Raw genomic sequence first — 17,990 nt, forward strand, 5'->3', positions numbered from 1 at the left:
CAGGTCAAGATCTCGTGGTTTGTGAGAACGAGCCCTACACTGGGCTCTGCACAGACCGTGCAGAACCAGCTTGGGATTCTCTCTCTCCCTCCGTCTCTCTCCCTACCCCTCCCACATGTGCACACCCTCTCCCCGCCTCTCTCAAAATAAATAAACAAACATTAAAAACAAACAAGATAGTAAAGAGGAAAATTATAGGAGAAAGATTCAAGTAGGATAATCAACTAAATATAATGAGTAAGTTCATTTTGATGAAAGACTTGACATTTTCCTTCTGCTTTGGGCAGCCAACAGCCGGTAGAGGATAAATATTCAGACCTGCGATACGACCCAAACTGGAAGAGTAAGAAAGAGGAGAGGAAGTTCTTGACTGTGGAAGGACTGCCAGAGTCTGTAGACAGCTCGACTGAAAATCTGACTTCAGATCCACTGTACCCCTCCAAGGAGACGTCCATGGAACTCCCTGGGGGAAAGGCGGAACAGAAGAGGAGCCCACAGAGCGTTGCCTCCTTACTTGGGAGTGAATTTTTAAGCCCGAACTATGAGCGCGGCACCCATCACAGCCAGCCATCTTCGGAGCTGAGCGACCGTGATCTGGAGAAGTCCAGCAAGCTCTCTCGGTGCTTGAAGAGTTCAAGTTCACATAATGAGGTTTCTCTGCCAGGATCACGTGGCCGGCGGCGAAGGAAGTCCAAACAATATTTTGTGGAAAAAAACAAGCTGACTCTGGGATTACCTACTCCTAAAACGGACTCGTATCTTCAGCTTCACAATAAAAAAAGGGGGGACGTTCTCTCAGAACAGGTATGTAAGTGCTCCTTTCTCTCTTCCCAGCCCTAGACTGGGACTTGCCCTTGTTTGAAATGGCTGGAGACCACTTCCTTTGAGATGGTGATGTCATTGTAACCACATGGCTAAGACAAATGTCCTTGCTCTTCTTTGAGGAATCGGGGGAGTTATTCCACTAATTCTTAAGAGCAAAATCAAAGCCATCAATGGCTTACAATGCTATAATTCAATTATATCCAAAATATCTCCATTCAAGGAAACAGAATTTAAAAAGAAATTTTTTTTTTAATATTTATTTTTGAGAGAGAGAGACAGAGACAGAGTGCAAGCAGGGGAGGGGCAGAGAGAGAGAGAGGGAAACACAGAATCCCAAGCAGGCTCCAGGCTCTGAGCTGTCAGCACAGAGCCTGACGCGGGGCTTGAACTCACGAGCTGCGAGATCATGACCTGAGCTGAAGCTGGACGCTTAACCAACTAAGCCATCCAGGCACCCCAAATGCAGACTTTTTTTTTTTAACTGCCTATTCCATTAGATAAAATAGAGGACTGAACGTATGGTTCCCTGTGCTGGTTACCTGGTTTTCAACCCTCTTAAATGCCCAATACAACGGAGGTGACATGACAAACTCACATCAGAAACAGCAACTCACATACACAAGTTATTCTCAACTTAGATTTTAGATACATATTGTGTGGTAGTGGGAGAGGGGCGGGGTACAACATGTGGTTGTTTGGTCATCGTTTTTCATTCTCCAAGTGATTTTATTACCTTTCCAACCATGATTGATAATCACTACACCTTCCTTTATTCTGGGCAGATGATATAATTAAACTTTAGTTTCTCCATCTATAAAACTGGAATAAATGCCCCCCCTTTCTCATCTGATCATTTCTAGAATAAATTCTATCCCAGATGATGGATTCAAAATCTATTTCATGGGCACTCATTAACGATCCTATCAGCCCACCTCCTGGTAAGAAAAGAAGGTCTGGGGCGCCTGGGTGGCTCCGTCGGTTAAGCGCCTGTCTTCAGCTCAGGTCATGACCTCACGGCTCATGGGTTTGAGCCCCACGTCAGGTTCTGTGCTGACAGAGCCTGGAGCCTGCTTCAGATTCTGTGTCTCCTCCTCTCTGCCCCTGCCCTGCTTGCGAGCCCTCTCTCTCCCCTCTCTCTCAAAAATAAATTTTTAAAAATTGTTAAGAAAGAAAAGAAGGGCCGGATCAGTATATCTACCATCCATATTGGGGAAATAGCTTGAAATTCATTACCTACTAATGTGGAATCATTTTCAAATAAGAAGGAAAGGGTATTAAATGAGGATGCCCTTAAACCCATTCCAGATTCAAACTGGTATTATTTACAGTGCTCTAACCTGTTCTAACCTGTAGCTTTTTTTTTTTTTTTTTGATAGAACAAGAGAGATGAGGTAGATGAACATTTGAGATTTTCCTTTAATTCAGAAAATCCTTTTATAGTCTTAAAGGATTAGGGTCACATCCTTGCCTTTGTAACTAATAATAAAACAAAGGAATTGATGTATTATATTCAGCTGAATTATCAAAACACTTAGCGGAATTTAATTTTGACCCAATTTTAGATGTTAACATAAGTTTCATGAAGCTTAGGTGGAATTGTGAATTTTGCTTCATTGCCCATTTAGAAATATAAATAGGGGTGCCTGGGTGGCTCAGTTGGTTAACCGTCTGACTTTGGCTCAGGTCATGAGTTCAAGCCCCGCGTCGGGCTCTGTGCTGACAGCTCAGAGCCTGGAGCCTGCTTCGGATTCTGTGTCTCTCTCTCTGCCCCTCTGTCACTTGCACTCTCTCTCTCTCTCTCAAAGATAAATAAACATTAAAAAAATTTAAAAAAAAATTTTTTAATATAAATTCAACAGTCCAGTATCTGTGAAAAATGCTTAGCCAGTAGTTTCCCCGGACAAGAACAATATTTTTCATTTATTTTTAAATGTGTTCTCCAAAGAAGCCAATCTAGGAGAGGCAAATAATGAAGCCAAAGGAAAGAGTTATATGTCTACTAATAAAAGTGAAAATAGCTGTATTATAAACTCTTTAATTGCTGATTTTTTTTTTTAACATTTATTTTTGAGACAGAGAGAGAGAGAGAGCATGAACAGGGGAGGGTCAGAGAAAAAGGGAGACACAGAATCTGAAACGGGCTCCAGGCTCTGAGCTGTCAGCACAGAGCCCGACGCGGGGCTCGAACTCATGGACCGCGAGATCATGATCTGAGCCGAAGTCAGACGCTCAACCGACTGAGCCACCCAGGCGCCCCTAACTGCTGATTTCTTAATTGCTAATTTTTCTTAGTAGTTGTAACTTAATTTACAGACAACATTGGGGTGAATTGACTGTCAGTGATTCCACAGCATAATTCTGTGTTATGCCAGTGAGGAAGCTTCAAAGCATTTTTGGCCCGCTCAATCTTTAAGCTCATGAATTAGTCTTTGAAGTGGCCATTGACCTTGTCTGCCACTTGGTCCAGGTTTAAATGTCGAAGGGCTTGTTTATAATTATAATCGAAAGTGTTTCTTCATCATTTCCCAACATATATTTCCTTCATCTTACTCCATTTAAAAAAAAAAAAAAGGTAGCAATTTAAAAATAAACAGGCTAGAAATCAGTTTAACCTAACAGTGATATGATACGTGTAACTTGTTTTACTGAATTATAGTCAATAGCATAGAATGACGTGTTCCTTTCATTATTTATATATGAAATATGTGCAGGTCTTTCTGCCAGTAGAGATTAAAAGTTCCCTTATGGGCAAGAACTATGCTTTGGACTTATCTTTTTTTTTAGCTTATTTATTTATTTTGAGTGAGAGAGCGCGAGCGAGTGTGAGCAGGGGTGGAGCAGGGAGAGAGAGGGGGAGACAGAGAGAGAATCTCAAGCAGGCTCCATACTGTCAGTGCACAGTCCGATGTGGGACTCGAACCCAGGAACCATGAGATCATGACCTGAGCTGAAGTTGGATGCTTAATCGACCGAGCCACCCAGGCACCCCACTTAGTTATTTTTAATCTTCGTGGTAATGAGCCTAACATACTACAAGGTCTCAGTAAATACATGGGAAATGAAAACTGAATCTCTTCCATCACCTCCAAACTTATTCTCTTCAGTATAAAGTTTATTTGAGGGGGAAATAGTATTTCCAGAGCAGTGGTTAGAAAGCCTCACTGGATATTAGATTCACCTGAGAAACGAATTGTAAAATGATTCTTGGCTTCACCCAGACCAACTGACATCTCGGGGTAAGATCCTGAGAGGCAGTATTTTTCTTTCAAAGCTCCCCAAGTGATTCTAATATTTAGCCAAGATTGAGAGAATCCTTGATGTAACGGAGTGGTTCAGGGGCACCTGGGTGGCTCAGTTAGTTAAGCATCTGACTCTTGATTTTGGCTCAGGTCATGATCTCCCGGTTCGTGAGATCGAGCCCCGCATCAGGCTCTGCGCTGACAGGGCAGAGCCTGCTTGGGATTCTCTCTCCCTGCCTCTCTCTCTCTGCCCCCCTCTCTTGCAAAATAAATAAATAAACATTCAAAACAACAACAACAGTGGTTCCCAAACGTTAGTGTGCATCAGAGCCAACTGGAGGGTTTATTAAGACAGACAGCTAGACCTAACCTAGGATTTCTGATTTAGTAGGCATAGGGTGGGACCCAAGAATTTGAATTTTCTACATGGTTCTGAGTGATGCCACTTCTGCTATCAGGCCCACTGAGAATCACGGATCTTTTCTTCCCCTCAAACTTTTCGAAGGCACTAATGAGCCACCTCAGGATCTTGTTAAAATACAGATTTCGATCGAGTAGGTCCGAGGCGAGACTTAATTAAGAGTGTTCATTTCGAACAAATTCCCAGGTGATGTCAAGGCTGCTGGACCACACATAAAGCACATACAGGGGTTTCCAGAGACCCAAAGTCAAAGTTGGGTACGTGAGTACCCACAGAGCATTGATGTTTTCAATGGCTGATAGGATTGTTCTGTGGATTTGGGAGCAGGAGGTTAAGTATTGGGCGTGGCAGGTGCGGAAGTTATTGTTTTAGATTAAGCAGCATCTATCTGGAAGGTTTTCATATTTGAAAATCTATTGTCTCCTCCTAATTTCTTTGAAAAAGATGACAAGTGTCTTACGACTAGAAATACTGAAAGGACAAATGACACCTATTGCCAAATGAATGACTTAATGTCAGTTGCCATTACACAGCCAAGGAAACCAGCTTCTTAATACATTTTATTGTTGCAAGCATCCCTGCCCAGTCTAGTAATACAGGGTCTTAAGTAGTGTATTGTATTTGGGAAGATTTGATAGTAAATCTAAGGGGCACCTGGGTGGTTCAGTTGGGTAAGCATCCAACTTCAGCTCAGCTCGCGATCGCATAGTTTTTGAGTTCGAGCCCTGCTTCGGGGTCTGTGCTGACAGCTCAGAGCCTGGAGCCTGCTTCACATTCTGTGTCTCCCTCTCTTTCTGCCCCTCCCCTCCTTACACTCTCTGTCTCTGTCTCTCTCAAGTAAATAAATAAATAAACATTAAAAATTTTTTTAAAAAAAGAAAGTAAATCTAAGAAATTTACATTTAAAAAAAGTCAAGTTTTTTTAAAAAACAAAACTCAAAAAAAGCTGATTAAGTTCAGATGAAATCTAAAACCAGGAATAAAGAAAGCTCTGGAAATTAAGAATCATGCGAGAGGGGCGCCTAGGTGGCTCAGTCGGCTGAGCGTCCGACTTCAGCTCAGGTCATGATCTCACAGTTCGTGGGTTCGAGCCCCACGTTGGGCTCTCTGCTGACAGCTCAGAGCCTGGAGCCTGCTTCGGATTCTGTGTCTCCCTCTCTCTCTGCCCCTCCCGCTCTCAAAATGAATAAACATTAAATTTTTTAAAAATTTTAAAAAAAGAATCCTGAGAGAATCTAGCACTACCACGTAGTGTATTATAAAGTCTCGATAATTAAATACTAGGGTAACATTTAATGCATATACAGACATTAAAAAGTGGTAGAAAGTCTAGAAACAGAGCCAAATTACATACAGGAGTATAGGATATGATACTACGATTCGATGAAGCAGTATCTCAAGTCAGTGAGGAAATGATGGCTTGTTCGATAAAACAAATGGGTAGCCATCTGGGCAAAAATGAAGTCATATCCATACCTCATATCATACAACAAGCTAAATTCCAAATGGGTCTAATATTTAATTGAAAAAATTAAACCGTAAAAATACTAGGTGGAAAAAAAAACAAGAAAATTCTCCTATAACCTCAAAATGGTTCACAGTCCAAAATCTATAAAAGACTGAGAAATTTGACTACATAAGTATCAGAAACTTCTGCAGAGAAAAAGCCTAAGAAAGTCAAAATATAAAGAACAAAGTAGAAAAATACTTCTAATTCATATCATAGATGGAACACTAATATCTCCAATATGTAAAGAGCTCCTAGAAATCAAGACCAAAAAATCCCAATATAAAAATACACAAAGGCGGGAATAGATAATTCACAGAAAAGTTAATACCTGTATCTATGAAACATGAAAAGATCCCCAACCTCAGTCATTAGGCCTCAGCCTTTAGGCCAAAACAGTACAGAATAGTTGGTGAGAGAATAAATTAGTATAACTGATATGGAACACAATTTGTTAATATCTATTTAAAATACAAATACATTTACTCCTTGAAAAAGTAAAGCATAATGGCTAAGAGAATAGACTTTTGAGCCACGGCAGCTGGCACTGACACCTGCTAGCTGTCTGACCGTGGGCAGGTGGCTTAACCTCTATGTGCCTCAGTTTCCTCATCCTTAAAAAAATAAATAATAGTACTTTCCTCCCAGAATTATTAAGAAGATTAAATCAATGGGTTAATATAGGGAGTGTGCTTAGATCAATGCCTGGCTTATAGCAAACACTATACAAGTGTTAGCAATGATTATGATTTTTTTTTTTTTAAGTAGGCTCTGTGCCCGGCATGGAGCCCAGTGCGGGGCTTGGACTCACGACCCTGAGAACAAGATGTGAGCTGAGATCAAGAGTTGGACACTTGGGGCACCTGGGTGGCTCAGTCTGTTAAGCGTCTAACTCTTCATTCTGGCTCAGGTCATGGTCTTACGGTTCGCGGGATCAAGCCCCGCACTGGGCTCTGTGATGACAGCACAGGGCCTGCTTGGGATTCTCTCTCTCCTCTCTCTGCCCCTCCCCCTTTTGCACGCTGTCTCAAAACAAATAAATAAACATTAAAAAAAAGAGAGAGAGAGAGGCGCCTGGGTGGCTCAGTCGGTTGAGCTTTTGACTTCGACTCAGGTCACGACCTCGCAGTCTGTGAGTTCGAGCCCCTCGTCGGGCTCTGTGCTGCTGACAGCTCAGAGCCTGGAGCCTGCTTCGGATTCTGTGTCTCCCTCTCTCTCTGCCCCACCCCCACTCATGCTCTGTCTCTCTCTTTCTGTCAAAAATAAACATTAAAAAAAAGAGAGAGAGAGAGAGAGTTGGACACTTACCCGACTGAGCTCCCCAGGCACCCCGCAATTATTTTTAGTTGACCCAACACATTCCACTCCGAGGCATTTTTCCTAGTTAGGTATGTGCAGTTTTTAAATAAATCGTGTATAGGATTATTCATTTCAGCCTTATTTTTAATAGCAAAAGACTGGAAACTACCCAAATGTCTACTATTTGGGGCATACTGAAATTATAGTACATCCATAAAGTAGAGGACATTGTAACTGTTAAAAAAAAAAAAAAAAGAATGGGGATGTTCTCCATGACCTCTTATGGATAACTTATCAGGGCTTATTAACAGAGAAAGTAAAGGTGTAGAAGAATGGCACATACAGTGTAAGAAAAGTGAGGAAGAATAAAGATACACGTTTTGTTCGGAACGCATAAAAAACCCTGATAGGACTGGCGGGCGTTAATTGCAGAGGGTGGACGGGGGGCCAGAGTGAGAGCACAGCTTTTCCCTTTCTATCCTTTGATAGCTCCTCTCTTTGGAACCACGCCTATGGATCCACAACACACAACATCTTGTAATAACCCTTGTAACTATACACCCCCGAGTGCTTGGGGGTGACCTAAAATGCATTCTCTGCTTTTAAATAACGACTCCGAACCACCGACTTTTCGATTCAATTGCTCCGCAATTTTTTGTGTGTGCCATTTTTCACACATCTGCTGATCGTACATTAAAACGCACTGGAAATCACCTTGAAATGCACGAGAAGATCTTTATCACATGCCGTGGAACGCAAGGAACGGATATAAAAACGAACACACACTAGAGGGCACCTAAGTATCACAGTCAGCCAGGAGCTTTGCTGGGGAGTATTCAAGGCTTAACTTTTTTATTCATGGTTTGTTCAGCGTTTGCCGGAAACGCACCAGGATTTGAGCCCATGTATGATCTATCATGAAAAGAAAGTGGGGTCTTGAAAAAGGAGCTGCCTTTGTGTCTTGATTCCAGAATGACTCTGAAGACTGATACAGGTGAAATCTAGCATGCTTGGAAAACAGCAGGAGCAGCTTTAGACACGCTAGTCCTCTCCTGTCCTTCCTTAGAAAGTACAGATGCTTTTCAAGTGCAAATACAGAAACGTTATTCAGTCGCCCTATAGCCTTGAAGCCAATGTAAAGCCCTGTAAGTATCCACTACCCATTTTGAAGGTCAACATACGTTTGTGGCTCTTGCTGCGACAGCAGGTCAGTCAGCCCACACACCTTTAATGAGCACCAACGATGTGCTCGGTGCTGTGCTCGGCATGGAACAGAAAACAAGACACACAGAGCCTAGTCTTCAAGGAGCTTACCTTCCAGTCACGTGACAGAGGCAAGAAACGTGTAACAAAATAATTTCAAACGCCAATAAAAGCCTCAGAGGATGCTGAATAGCTACTTAATAAAATGACGAGGGGGAGCCTAACCGGGATGGTTGGGTTCTTGGGAAGGGCTCGGAGACGTCGTCCAAGTTGAGGCGTGGACGGACGGCAAAGGGAAAACGTCAGGAGCTCTGGGGGACCAGCTTCGTTCGGTCTGTGCCAGCCTTGGGAGCAGCGTTCTCCCGTAGGGGCAACATGATGTCATGGGAGAAAAAAACAAAACCAACACAAAGCGCTAGTTTGGGAGTCAGACCATCATGGATTATACATCCTGGCTCCCCCGACGTCCTAGGTGGTGGCACTTCCTAGACATCTGAGCAAGGGATTCTTTAAACCTTACCTTCTTCATCTATTACGTGGGGTCAACGACTGCCTTGGAAGCTTATTGGAAAAAAAATTATACAAAGCCCCCGACGCACTGCAGACACTCAGCAGAGGGAAGCTGTTACCAACACTGGGCATTCCGAAGCCACGGCTTCTAAACAGATTCTTTTCTTTTTTCAGGTTACAGTGATGCAAAAGGAAAGGGATGGGGCTTCAGGTGGGATAAGAAAGTGTAGCTAAAAGGATAGCATGTAAATGCCCTGCCAGCCCGGTCGACGGCAGGACCCCCAGAAGACCGTCCGCGAAGCGGGCAGGCGGAGGGACACTTCACGCTTGCCATGTTGTAGGTCAGACTCAGACCCTCAGACTCGCACACCCTCTCCGAGACCCAGCCCCTTCCTGCGGCTTCAGTCTTAGTTATTTTTTGTCATCCTCCCCCTTGCATCTTCCGGGAGCTCACGGCTCCCCGAACCCAGCATCTCCCCTGTGTTTCTGGCCACACTGATGGACGACCCTTCCCTATCTTGTTTGCTTAGGAAAACCGTACCCCCCTCTTGCGATGCAGCTCAAAGGCCTCGGCCTTGTACCACAGGTTCAGGGTTATTGGGATGACCGAATGAGATACTATGTGTGAAAGCCTTGGATGGGCATGTCGCCCTACATGTCTATTATTATTGACATTTAATTTGAACTTAGTCTCCCACTAGAGAAGATTAACAGTTAAGTGATACATTGCTTGCCTTTTCCATAGTTTCAGCCTTAGCAAGACGTTTGGCTGTCTAGAAAATCAGGCTTTACCTTTAAATGATGATCATCTTTTTCTAAGCACATCTGGCTAGAAACGTAGAATCCCGTTCTAGAGAATTCTTCCAGTCTGATGGCATGTTCGAGTCTCACCTCTTTATGCTGGTAAAAACGTTTCTTCTACAGAGTAAGTACTCTGTGCGTTCATTGATTGGCCTTTTTTTTTTTCTTCTGCCCCGTGCGACCGCAACAAGAGCACTTACTTACGACAGCCTAATTTAAATTGAACTTTACGGTTTTGTCCAGTGTGTTGCTTAAGGCGTCTTTCCGCGCGTGCTGTTTAGCACTGGCTTGGGCTACCAGTTGTATGATCCATAGAGTGGCACTCCATTAACTCCGTGTGACTGAGGAGGGATCCACAAAAAGAGAACCTTTCCACGTAACGAAAGCATGCCCTTTTGAAAGCCAGAAGTGATCGTAACACGAGTAATCGTGTCTCAGGACAGCTTGCACAGAGGCGCCCGGTGTGCCCACCCCTTCCGTGCCATCTTGCCCAGGCCATACGGCGTGGCTCTGTGGTACGGTCGGGAGCTGTGGCAACGGGAAGAAGCCGTTCTTTTGCGGCTGTCAGTATATCTGCTCTTCGGGACCTTCTGGCCCCGTGGCAAGCCCACAGAGTAAAGAGTGGGTACCAGGTAGCAGCTGCTGTAGTAGAGACACGTACGGCCCCGAAGGAACACAGAAGAAAAAGTGCGCAAGTCTGGCAGGGGAAGTCAGAGAGGGCTTCACAGAAGAGGCAATTGTTAAACAGATTCTCTAAAAAGCAGCAGAAGTTAGCAGGTGGCGGTGGGCGGAAAAAGTATTGAGGCCTAGGGAGTGAAGTGCAATGGTGTAAAAGCAATGAGAGGATGCTGGGGCGCCTGGGTGGCTCAGTCGGTTGAGGGTCCGACTTCAGCTCAGGTCATGATCTCACGGTTCGTGAGTTCGAGCCCCGCGTCGGGTTCTGTGCTGACGGCCTGGAGCCTGCTTAGGATTCTGTGTCTCTCTCTCTCTCTGCCCCACCCCCACTCATGCTCTCTGTCTCTGTCTCTCAAAAATAAATAAATGTTAAAAGTAAATTTTTTTAGAAAAGCATTGAGAGGATGCTGTTTAGGTAGAAGCCCCCTGGTACAGTGGGAACCTCTACGATACAGGTCAGGAATGGTATTTGGTCAATCAATCCAAGTGGCTCGGGTGCCTGGGTGGTTCAGTTGGTTAAGCATCTCACTCTTTTTTTTTTTTATGTTTATTTTTGAGAGGGAGAGAGAGTGTGAGCAGGGGAGGGGCAGAGAGAGAGACACAGAATCCGAAGCAGGCTCCAGGCTCCGAGCTGTCAGCACAGACCCTGACACGGGGCTTGAACTCACGAGCCGTGAGATCATGACCCTGAGCTGAAGTCGGATGCTTACCCGACGGAGCCACGCAGGCACCCCAAGCATCTTACTCTGGATTTCGGCTCAGCTCGCGATCTCAGTTTCGTGAGTTCAAGCCCCATGTCGGGCTCTGGGCTGGCCTAGCAGAGCCTGGTTGGGATTCTCTCTCTCTCTCTCTCTCTCTCTCTCTCTCTCTCTCTCTGCCCCTCCACCTCCCCACTCCTGCTCTGCCTCTCTCAAAATAAATAAATAAACCTAAGAAAAAAGCAGTCAAAGCAGATATGAACAATGATAATCTGAGATAGTTGATTTTCACGTAAAGTATATAAACATACGTTAATTCACCAACCTTTAACAGAGGGGCCAAGGCCTCTTCTGTCCGTGCATATGCTACCAGGGTATTGCGTCATCTTTCCTGAATCAGTCTGAGAGCTAAGATTTATACTTTGGATTTCTTTTTTTAAATTTTTTTTTTTTCAACATTTATTTATTTTTGGGACAGCGAGAGACAGAGCATGAATGGGGGAGGGGCAGAGAGAGAGGGAGACACAGAATGGGAAACAGGCTCCAGGCTCTGAGCCATCAGCCCAGAGCCCGACGCGGGGCTCGAACTCACGGACCGCGAGATCGTGACCTGGCTGAAGTCGGACGCTTAACCGACTGCGCCACCCAGGCGCCCCTACTTTGGATTTCTTAAAAGCAAAGGGAAAACTTAAAAAGCCTAGGATCTAAGAACATAATCTTTGATTTTGCTAATAACCATTTCCATAATCTTTTACAGCTTTCCCCCTGCCCTACTTGTCATTTTGCCTTTTGCTTTACTGGGTCATTCTAAGTTATTTTACTTAGTTTTCATGAAAATAACGACTCTCTGTTCACACACAGACTTCTCCAAACAATCTGACCTTCCAATGAATTTTATAATTTTAATAACACGTATAATACAAATCAATAGGTTTGCAAACAAATGGAGAAAGAACTGCTGATAAACATACAGTTCAACTACCGGAGACAGAAATACCCAGGCATCTTAGAGAGCAGCTGGCCAGTCATGGCATCTGGCTGGGAGCATTAGTTGGGATATCTTTTTTGTTTTTTTCTAATGTTTATTTTTGAGAAAGAGAGAGTGAGCAAGGGAGGGGCAGAGAGAGAGGGAGACACAGAATCCGAGGCAGGCTCCAGGCTCTGAGCTGTCAGCACAGAGCCCGACACGGGGCTCAAACTCACGGACCATGAGATCATGACCTGAGCCGAAGTCGGACGCTCAACTGACTGAGCCACCCAGGCGCCCCAGGATATCTTAAAGAAGGACTAGAGTAATTAAAGGATATCTTAAAGAAGGACTAATCCAGTAAATTGAGACGACGAATACTTCCGTGTTGCATGGGACTAGATTGTGTGGATGGGAGTATAGGTATTTAGGCAGAGAAACTGGCTGGTGCCTTTCATGCAGGCCCTTGTAGGTCACTGTAATGCAGGGGCTCTCAGAATGTGGTCCCTCGATCAGCGTCAGCATTGCCTGGGAACTTATTAGCCATGCAAATTCTTGGGCCCCATCCTATACTTCTTGAATCAGAAACTCTGGGGCGAGGCCCAGGAATCTATTTTATTTTTTAATTTTGGAGAGAGTGCACACACAAGCGGGGGAGAGGGGGAGAGGGAGAGAGAGAGAATCTTAAGCAGGCTCTGTGCTCAGTGCACAGTCTGACACGGGGCTCCATCCCACGACCCTGAGATCAGGGCCTGAGCTGAAACCAAGAATTAGACACTCAACCCACTGAGCCACCCAGACGCCTCCCCCCGCCCCCAGCCATGTTTTAATAAACGCTCCAAGTGATTCCAATACATGCTCAAGTTTTAGAATGCTGCGCTAAGGAAGTATCTTTTCCTCTACACGACGTAGAATCATTGAAGGATTTTAGTAAGGGAACAATTTGAATTATGTGGTCACCCAGAGGTCCCACGTCCATATTCTTAGTTGTGTTATATAGAACTCGGGCTGCTGGTTTAATCGAACACAAGATCTCTTTCGTATTCTTGAAAACAGTTAATTGCATTGTTCATTTGCCTATATTTATTACCAGCTTATGGTGGGTCAGGCATTGTCTTAGGTACCTAGAATAATACATCACTGAACCAAATTCCAAAAAATTCCAACCACCGTGGGGCTAACTTTCTAGTAGGAGGAGACGGACAATAGACAGAATAGATAAATCAGTGCAAGGGAGAGAAATAGAGCAGAGAAATGGTGAATTTGGGGCTGGGGGGAAATTATAGTTTTAAAGAGGTCACGAAGGAGGTGAGAGAGCGCATGATGCAAACATTTGAGGGAAGAGTGTTCCTGGAAGAAGGAACAGCACATGTGAAGAGTGTGAAGGGCCAGTGGTCCTAGGCCAGGCGAGCAAGGGAAAGGGAAGAGGATGCCTACTTTGCACCTTATGTTGTTGACAACTGGCGACCCAGCTTCCTCATAAACCACAAATGTAGCCAGATTAACAAGTAGATTCTATGTGTTCTGATGTCAATGGAGAGTTCAGTGCTCAATGCAGATAGGTCTTTTCACTTAGTAATATTTACTGAGCACGTCTGTGCCAGGCACATTCAGGGTCACCCTGCAGTTCCTGTGAGTCATGCCGCTAGAGCTGGGACTTAGAGTCTAGAGGGGAAACGAACCTAATGACCAAGGTAAGACTTGTTACAAAAGGGAAAGTACAAAGTGCCAAGGCCATAAGCTCAGGTGCCTCTATTGGTAAGTAACCTCTGAGGAGTCAAGGAGGGCTTCCTGGAGGAAGTTATATTTCAGCCAAGGCTGGAACAGGAACAGTGAATGGGATTGGTCAGAATAAATCAGGTGAAGAGGGGTTTCTCAGCAAAGGATGGCCTATGTGCAGACCTAGACATAATGGTACATGTGGCCCAACCATAGAACTGAGAAAATACGGTGTGAAAAGACCAAGAAGTATAGGATGCAGGGCCTTACAAACCTTTAAAGATTAAGGACAACGGAAAAGTGCTGAAGGTTTGTTTTTTTGTTTTTTTTTTTTTTCATTTCTTTATTTTTGACGGAGAGAGCACAAGTGGGGAGGGGCAGAGAGAGAAGGAGACAGAATCCAAAGCAGGCTCCAGGCTCTGAGCTGTCAGCACAGAGCCAGCGGGACCGGAACCCGTGAACTGTGAGATCATGACCTGAGCCGAAGTCGGACATTTAACCGACTGAGCCACCCAGGCGCCCCTGAAGGTTTTTTTAAGTTTGTTTATTTTTTGAGAGAGAGGGAGAGAGAGAGAGAGAGGGAGAGAGAGAGAGAGAGAGATTGAGAGAATCTCAAGCAGGCTCCACACTGTCAGAGCAGAGCCTGACATGGGGCTCAAACTCATAACCCATGAGATTATGACCTGAGCTGAACCCACTGAGCCACCCAGGCGCCCACTGAAGGGTTTTTTAAAGTGGTGGCTTAGCATAATTAGTTCAGGGGTTTTTTAAGCTGCGGTATCTTATAGGGAGAATGAATGTAAAAAATAATAGATCCAGAGGTCTCGAGGCCCTCCAATTCTTATTGAACACATACTTGTGAAATACATTAGGAAGTGATCGGCAGGCACGGAGAAAGCAGCCCACGGGAGCCAAAGTATCTCACGTGTATTGTCTCTAAGCAGCTGAATAATTACTACAGGTCCCCAGACAATCCAAGTAGCCGTGCGACGTATCGGAGGTGGAGCCCCACCACGGCAGGCTCTCTGGACCGCCACGCCTCCACCTGTTTTGCTGGCCACGTATGAACAGAGGTGGCAGCACCCATGTGAGTGGGTGGGGACTGACACGGAGCAGAATGTATGAGAAATAGGACAGAATTAATACAGCAGATCGCTCGTCAGCCAAGTTAACAAACGCTCATTGAATCCGGCGACTATGCACCGAAGGGAGGGTTTCAGTAGCAGACGTGTTGGGGTGAGGGTGGGCGAACGCTACATTTCAGAAATCAGACTCCTTGATCTGCTTTAATTTGGGCACGTGCTAGTTAATACCCTCAAGGAATAACAAGGAAACAAATTAATAGTGGGGCTCCCCATAAAGTTAAAAAAAAAAACACACAACATCAAGGAATAAAGGAGCCAAACATCCAGCGATTACAGGACTTAAGGCTGATACGCTTTGCAAACACAATTCAGCATGTGTCGTGCAGATACGCTAATTCACATATCGCTCTTGGTTAAAGCCTCAACTTTTTTGTGCGGTGCCGATTCTCTCTGAGAACCTGCCCAGTTTCTTTGAGAGAGAAGCCGCAGCCCAGTCTAGCTCAGCTGTACTCAATCTGAGTTGCTTTCCTTCCTACAAACCCTCACTTCAAAGCAAGGAACATAATGTACAATTTTTTAATGGCTCTAGACCCAGGCACTCAGGCTCTCTGCTCTGCGCCTTACCTCAGTGTAAACACCTAATCAGGATTGCCCGCGCTTCATCAATAGCAGCCAAATGCAATTCGAGAACCACAAGCCTTTGAAGTCCTCCCGGCAAAGGCCGGTTTTCTAGTCTGGGATAATGACATGCCATGATTGCTGTCTTTGTTGTATCTTTTCAGTAGAGAAGCAATTATAGGCCCCAATTTAACAGAATAGACATTACGCAGCTTATGATGCTCAAAATGCAATTTCATTTGATCATTTTCTCGATTTGATTGGTATTAATAGAATGGTTCACAAAAAAAAAAAAAAAATAGCTGGCAGAGGTTGTGTCCCACTCCACTTTCAAAGAGATAACGTAGAAAGAAGCATGCTTTACTTGGTCGGAGTCTCTCGCTGGGGTGATTCAGACACGGAGTCCACCGAAACAGCGTGTGGATGGAAATATCACGCAGCCCACATTCTCTGGGGAAGGCAGCGTAGGGCAATGCATTTTTAATTTGTAAATTCTTTACCAGAGGCTGTGTAGGGGAGCCCATAACTGGTCGTCAAACCATCGATATCACCAGTGAAAAACTGAGTTAACGAAACCCAGTCCCCTTCCCAGAAGCCCAGGGAATCAAACATCCTAGTGGAGGCTCTAGGAGATCAACCCAACTTTTTCTCCCAGGCTCCAGATAACGTTTTTGTCCAAGACGTCGCTCATTTGAGGTTGGAAAAAGGATTATTTCCTTGCCTGCTTAGGCAGCCTATTTAGACTCTTAATTTTTTTCATGTTTATTTGTTTTTGAAGGAGAGACAGAACATGAGCTGGGGAGGGGCAGAGAGAGAGAGGGAGACACGGAATCCGAAGCAGGTTCCCGGCTCTGAGCTGTCAGCACAGAGCCCCACGCGGGGCTGGAACTCAAGAACTGTGAGATCATGACCTGAGCCGAAGTCGGACGCTTAACTGACTGAGCCACCCAGGCGCCAACCCCCCCAACTTTTTTTTTTTTTTAAACTCTGTTGGCCTTCATTTCTCCTCCAGGAAAGAGATGATTTTACTTTTAAATGAGTGGTGTTTCCTTTTAACATCATGGCAACAAGGGATGGAAACCTTTACAGTAAGAGGAGCAAAAGCTGTAAAAACCCTAATGCTTGTATAATCCCCTTGTGTTTCTTGAACCGGTGTCATGAGAGGGACGGAGACGTGGGCATCATGACACAGTGGTTCCTGACCTTGGGTGGCAGCATTCATATTTCTTAACTATCTCAGTGCAAGTTACACTGTTTCGTGGTGTTGGGAAGCTTTCCTTTTGCGAAGTAGGTAATCCTTCAAAATCTGCTGATCAGTCCCATTTGTAATCAGAAAAATCCCCATGACCCAACGGCACAAGTCGCTCCGTGTATTTGCCAGGATGGTTCGAGCATCAAGAAGTTTTGTTTTCATTTTTCTCCGTTTTCAGATCAACCTCTAAGTACAGGCGCCCTGAGGAATGAGGTTATCTTTACTGTCAGACGCTGACTTATTAATATGTAACAAATATTTCCCCCTCTTCCCTGTATTGACTCTGCATGTATGCGGAGTACAGAGCAGCAGGAGAATGGGAACACGTGAACGCACACAACGGACCCTAAACCCCATGCTTCTTCCTGCATTACACGGCTCGCTGCTCGTCACGCTACGCAGCCCACCGGGGACAATTTAATAAAACAAGTATAAGATCCAAAACCTAAATTTGAAAGTTCTATCAGTTTCGAAAGGGCAAGCTCGACATTGACGAGCCATCGGGCATGGTGGCCAAAGGAACCCAAGCTGGGTAACCTGTCCCAGGACGAATGGCAAAGAAATCTCGCCACCGCGCCCGTGAATAAGAGGAGGTTTAGCAAAGGCATCACAGTCGGCTTCTATTATTTGGGGCCATCGTCCGAACGAGCCAAACAGTCTCATTTTGTTTGACTTACTCCATTATTTCAGAAGGAAGCAGGCTAGAAATTACAGGAAGATGTATTTCTGCTCTCATAGGAAGAAATTTTATAGCAACTGGGTGGCTCAGTGATGCGACAGTATGTTCACCATCCACGAAACAGGGATTAAGAGAGCTAGTGTTTTACTCCATGGGATGGTCGAGAGGACCAGGTCTCCCACAGAAAAAAAGGAATATTCTCAAGCCACCTTATGCCTTCTCGCCTCCTTAGTCCACAGAAGGTCTTTAAACCTACAGTGACACAGGGGTGCCTGGGTGGCTCAGTCGGTTAAGCGGCCGACTTCGGCTCAGGTCACGATCTTGCGGTCCGTGAGTTCGAGCCCCGCGTCGGGCTCTGTGCTGACAGCTCAGAGCCTGGAGCCTGTTTCAGATTCTGTGTCTCCCTCTCTCTGACCCTCCCCTGTTCATGCTCTGTCTCTCCCTGTCTCAAAAATAAATAAAAAAACATTTAAAAAATTTTTTAAAAATAAA

General features: G+C 44.8%; 1 protein-coding gene across 1 annotated transcript in view; it reads left to right on the forward strand.

Annotated features, from left to right (window-relative positions):
* Positions 1–17,990, forward strand: part of JHY (junctional cadherin complex regulator) — a 61,645-nt gene that overhangs the window by 16,306 nt on the left and 27,349 nt on the right. Inside the window, 1 exon segment of the mRNA XM_030332966.1 lies at positions 288–804. Coding sequence (XP_030188826.1) covers positions 288–804 — 517 coding nt within the window.

This window comes from Lynx canadensis, chromosome D1 (genome assembly GCF_007474595.2).
Source record: "Lynx canadensis isolate LIC74 chromosome D1, mLynCan4.pri.v2, whole genome shotgun sequence".
In the NCBI taxonomy this organism is placed as follows: Eukaryota; Metazoa; Chordata; class Mammalia; order Carnivora; family Felidae; genus Lynx; species Lynx canadensis.